The sequence below is a fragment of the Thalassophryne amazonica genome, chromosome 9 (assembly GCF_902500255.1).
Source record: "Thalassophryne amazonica chromosome 9, fThaAma1.1, whole genome shotgun sequence".
Lineage (NCBI taxonomy): Eukaryota > Metazoa > Chordata > Actinopteri > Batrachoidiformes > Batrachoididae > Thalassophryne > Thalassophryne amazonica.
In genome coordinates this window covers 60845246-60851166 of record NC_047111.1, presented here as the reverse complement: position 1 = coordinate 60851166, position 5921 = coordinate 60845246, and the positions used below count along the sequence as shown (strand labels likewise).

Here is a 5921-nt window from a genome sequence, read left to right as displayed (position 1 = left end):
GCGTGTAGAGTCACAGCCATATAATAAAGCAGTTTATTCACGTTTCTTTACATTTACCCAATTCTTCCAGCTAACTCTTAGCACCGTGTGCTACGAGTTGGTGTGCTATGACTTGTTAGGTGATATGAGTTGATTATAAACTGCAGCAATGGGCTCACAACACCAATGTCCAAATGGGAGAGGAAAACCAGACCCCTTCGTTCCCTTTTCTTTCCTCCTTCCCCCTTCTTTCTTTGCTTTTTATTGGAGTCTAGCAGCACTGTTGAGGACCTTCTCAAGCTGCTGCTGGGACTTCAGCAGCAGCTTGAGAAGTTCAAGGGGGCACCTGCGATCCACCTGGCTGTTGGTTACTTTTTGAGAGGTGTGGATGAGCTGGTGGTGTGCTTGGGTGGTTGCTGTCCAGAACCCAACACAGTTCCACAGTGTGGTCGACGCTACAGTGCACATCACCACAAAATACTCCCTAAACTGACCTGACCTCGTAATTGAAGTTATTGTGGATGAGAAACATGTAATCTCAGATATAACCCCCTGTTTGTATCCTCAACAAAAAGCTCTGATCTATTTTCGACGTCAGTAAATGTCTGACGTGTCAATTGACACAACTGACCACACGGGGGCACTGTTTCATAAGTTGAATCTAATTTACAGGTTAAGCTTTGAACAGTAAACAAACTCAGGAACAAAGCAGCAGGTGAATTTCACTGAAACTGACTCTGATCCTCCCTCTTCTAACACTGCACGCATCCAGTGTCACCGCATTCTCTGTCAGACCGGTTTGTCCTGTACTTTTTAGTAACCGTGAAGGAGTTCACAGACATCCATCTGAAACAACACACGGGGCACATTCAGAGCAAAAATCAAGTGTTTGATCAAGATACATTTATTGAAAAGAAAACATCTACATTTTAATGTGTTCAAATAAAACAAAGTTCACAGTTGTTATAAAACAAAAAAACTTCCAGAAATATAAAAGCAAGGGTAAGAAAATATTTCTTGCAACAACCACATAATGAAAATTGTGTTTCTCATTTCTTTAGTCATTTTACTCTTTTTTTTAAGCTTAATGCCATAGAACCAAATCATATGCTACTACTATAGGTTTTAAGTGTATTGCTCTAAATCTAAAAATGATTTGACTACTGTGTAATTACCTCTTAAATAAAAAAAGTTTATTTATTTATTTGTTATTTTATTATATCTATTGTAGCCACAGAGGATCAAAATCAATGCACGCTCCTTCATATAGACACACCAGATACAACTAATATATATGTATGTATGTATGTATGTATGTGTGTATATATAATATATATATTATATATTATATATATATAAACATCCACAGTTTATATAATGCATTTGCATTTATATGCAAGCTAAATTCCTCACAATAATAATAATAATAAAAAAAATCCAAGTTAATGCCAACCCTTATGGGCTATGTTGTTCAATAAGAGTCAAACTGTACACCCTTCACTTACATCTGGCTTCATTTGCTGCAATAATTCAGTTTAGTAACGTTCAGTTTTTAGTGCACATAGCATTAGAGATGCTAAACTTATGTATATTTTTCAGCATCGCCCAGAATCTGTTCCATAACCTGAGTATAAAATGCAAAAAGTAAATTAACTGCTTCTTATTATTATCTCAAAGTGTGTTTTCCAGTGCAGTTGTGCAGGCGTTTTATATTTCGGTGCATGTGCTGAAATCAAATGTATGTTTTTGCTGCATTTATGGCTTCCTCGTCACTTCCGTCACTCCTGGACAACTCTGATAAATTGTTGTGCATTTCTGCCAGTTTCAGCTGTGATTTTGTTGAAGGTGCCTCACTCAGTTCTGATTTCGTTGAACCTGGTCTTTTCATCTGCGACTTTGTTGACGGTGCCTTACTGCCCTGTGATCTTTCGGACCCGTCATCCCAGTAAGGCTTGCCGTAGAGCTGAGACTTTGTTGACTCGGCCTCGTAGCTCGGAGGCTTTGGAAACGCTGTTGTGACAGGCTGAGACATTGCTGATGGAATCCTGCTACGATGAGCGCCTCCCTGGCTCGACATGTTGGTAGAGCGTACAGCCACGTAGCGTACCGATGAGTTCTTGTCCACATCATTAGCTTGGAGTGGGCATGACGAACTAATGAACAAACCACCTCCCAGGATGAGCAGGATGCTTGCCCCCCAGCCAATATACAGACAGGCTCCGAGCTCCCTCCGTTGAGCATCAATGGCAGTGTTATAGAACGTCCTCACTACCGTGCCTGCTACCCATGATGTGGGAATCAAACACAGCAGCCCAGTAACAATCAAAACTGCCCCTGCTGCCACTGCAACCTTACTCTTAATACCAGGTGCTTCTTCATCCAAAAAGCGAGTGCACTTGCCTCCAACAAACGCCAAAATGAGCCCAACACCACCAACAGCGATGGCTAGAACGATAAGGGCTCTGGCTGTCTGAAGGTCATCGCTGAGGGCTAGAAGAGATTCGTACGGCTTACACTGGATCTGTCCTGTACTCTGGGCCGCACAAGTCATCCAGATGCCCTCCCATATGGTGTGGGAGGTAATGATGGTGCTGCCCACAAAGGCCGTGACACGCCACATAGGCATTATGCAGGTCACGATGACCCCCGCCCATCCCAGCAGGCACAGGGCACTGGCTAACATCTGCAATCCCAAAGACGCCATGATGTCAAGGCAGAGAGAAGGGGCATTCTCAGAAAGTCCTCACAGTCACCTCAACAGTATCCTGATGTTCTTCCTTCCCTCTGGAGCTAACCATGTTCCCTCCTGGCCTGTCAGATCACAGCAGTTGTCTTCCTCTACGTCGGGATGTGCTCTTTCTCGTGAATCACCATGTGTCTTTTCATTTGACTCGTCCTTCCACGACTGCAGGGTACATCTGTATCAGGAAGACAGTCTGACTAATTCAACAACTTGTGGAGCCTCTGGGTAGTTTTTATCCGAATCAGGTGTTCTTGGATACCAGTTCAGTCTCGATTCATTTGTTTACAGCCTTGATCTTCCCGGTTGCTGCTCCTCCCCTTTGTCATGTCTCTCGGCTGTCTTCTTTTCCTCTCTTTCGATTTGACAGTGTGCTTTCTGCTTTTGTTACCTGAGCTGCTGCCTGTGTGCTACTGAACAGGTGTAGACACACCACACCTGTTCTATAGGGAAAAGAAAGGGGAGGAGGATGACAAACGTGACTGTGAAACTATGACTTCATTGCTTCTCTCCATCACGCTACTGACTTTTTTAAACAATGACCATTTGGAATGTCACAAAAATGTTTGTAATTAAAGGGGGGGGGGGGGGGGTTTCTTTAAAAAAATCCAGCAGGGTGTAGGCTTATTTGTTGGTGTCTATCTGTCTCAGATGCACTTTTAAAGTGACAAACATTCCTCCAATAGTAAACGCTTGGTAAAAATGTCCCCTTTAAATGATAAAACCTTTGGGCAGAACCAAACTCTATAGAGGGGCCATCACCCACAATCGGATGGTCTTTTTTATTTTTGTCTCCTGAAGATTGGCACTTTTTTTTTTAGCATGCATTTAATTGTGTATTATGCATCCTTATGACGCCACACCAGTCTCCACCCTCATACCTTTTCTTATAAATGATCATTTATTCCTGGTACGGTGTGTTCGTGTATGAAAAAAATTTGAGCAGCACAGCGTGCTTAAATTCAGGAGTTTGTTCTAAAATCACTGAAAATAAAGTTTCTGTACATTCTGTATATATTTAATCAATTTACAAGTCAGTTTCTTGTGATTGCTAATTCTTCACTTTTTATTCAAAGCAAATGATTGCAAATCTTTATCTGAAAAGCTGTAGACCCAAATGGGATGAGGGGAAAAAATTTCTAAATAAAAGAAAATTTTACTTCTATATCTGTTGTCAAATTTTATCAGACATAATATTGTAGAAAAATGTTTATGCTAAATGGAGACTTACCTGTCTAAAATACACATACAGAACATCTGTAATCATAATTGTATCACATCTAATCTACTCTGAATGAACAGACGTCTGAACAAAAAAGGCTGTTCAGTTTACATGCATATGTATATTTGGAAAACACAAAAATGTCAATGTTCTGTTTTTTTTTTTTTTTTTTTCAGGTGCTCATGTGAACACAGTCAGCCGATGCCACTCGTGATCGAGTCTCCTTCTCATATCAGGTGTTGTGTGGGCCGCCAGAAGAGGAGGTACTGCTGGCCCACCACCAGAGGGCGCCCTGCCTGAGGTGCGGGCTTCAGGCACGAGAGGGCGCTGCCGCCTCAGGAACAAGCCGTGGTGACAGCTGTCACCCATCATCCATGACAGCTGTCACTAATCATCCAATCCATCTGGAATAAAAGCAGGAAGACACCTCCACCACACTGCCGAGATATCATCTTCTACCAGAGGTAATATCCTCAGCCTTTTTGTGATATTTTGTAAATCAGTTTATTGTGAGTGTTTGCAGGAGTACCGGTCCTTTTTGTGGAGGCTGTGCAAGACGGCACTCTTTTTCCTCTGAGGGATCGCTGCAAGTATTGAGTGAGAGGTGGAGGTGGAATTCCCACCAGGATTGTTACTGGGTGTTCACACCCCACCCTTGACTGTCTTTGCTTTCTGCCAGCAGTGCCAGATCCGACACACCGTGAAGGTGGCCACCTGGGGACTTCGGGACTTGGTGGCTCCAGTATTCCTCGGGTTCGGTGGCAGTGGGAATCGTGTGGTTCCGGTTCGTTTCCAGACGGGCGTCTCCTATCGTCGAGCCTGCCCACACGACACCTTATTGATTGACTTTTGCACATTCTGTAATCTGCTGTGTTTAGTTGTGTCATTCACAACAGTAAAGTGTTATAATTTGACTTCTTCCATTGTCTGTTCATTTACGCCCCCTGTTGTGGGTCCGTGTCACTACACTTTCCCAACATCAGGGTCAGCTTTGCAGGTAAGTTGTCTTTGTTATCTCAGTAACACTCTAACTTTCAAACAGCATTTTTTAATGTATATAACCTATTTTTTTTATTAATGTTTTTAACTTCTGTTTTAGGACTTTGTGGCAACCCTTCATTTGAATGAATATGCAGGGAGACAACAAAAGCAGACAAAGCAAGAGAGACCAAGGTTCAGAATATACTTTCCTTAGTGGAAAAGAGGAGGATTCACAGTGAGAAAGTTAGCCACATATCCAACATGTGGTATGTGGAAAATGAAAACAGATTTGTATATTTTTATATAGCATGATTAAAATGAAAAAAAAAATACAATTTCACATAAGTTTCACATTGTTTCATTCAAATGAGAAGTGTTTTACAATTTGTTAAAAAAAACATTTTATTCAGTCTATATATATGTGACTTAGCAAAAGAGGTTCTTCAGATCTGCAAAACACCAAACCTGTTATGTGTCGGACGCAGCTCGGAGAACCGACCAGCGTTTGAAGGACCCAGTATGAAATAAGCAGAGCACGGTACAAAGGCTAACTGAATTTAATACATAACAGTGATAATACAGAAAGGTGCGGTCTGGCGTGGTGCGCTCCCAGCAGCGCTAACGGTCCGGAGCCAGAAGCTGTTTCGGACCCAAGGACCCCGCCGACACCCCCCAGGTGGCCGCAACAACCGAGTCTGTGAAAGAAGGAACCATTATGTGAGTCCACACTCTACACACAGAACGCTTAAAGGTGTACAAACAGCAAACACTTCCTGGCTTGATTGCTGATCAGCTTCCAACCTGCAGGCATGGAACATCCAGTTCACAAAACTCCACTGCAGTGGAAGCTGATACATGACTAACAAACAGCTCAATACAATAAGGTGTGAGGGACACCACATTTACTGACTGTATAACTGTTAGTCACAAAATCTAACGTACCTCAGGAAGTGTGCTGACGAGCGTGAGACCTCACCCCCTCCTCTTTCACAGACTGTG

General features: G+C 42.5%; 1 protein-coding gene across 1 annotated transcript; it reads right to left on the bottom strand.

The window, feature by feature from the left end:
- Positions 1 to 860: 860 nt before the first annotated feature.
- On the bottom strand, positions 861 to 3121 carry LOC117517239 (claudin-4-like). The gene has a single exon (XM_034178181.1). It carries the CDS (start codon positions 2681 to 2683, stop codon positions 1712 to 1714), a length of 972 nt encoding a protein of 323 aa, XP_034034072.1. The 5' UTR covers positions 2684 to 3121; the 3' UTR covers positions 861 to 1711.
- Between the last annotated feature and the right edge of the window lie 2800 nt (positions 3122 to 5921).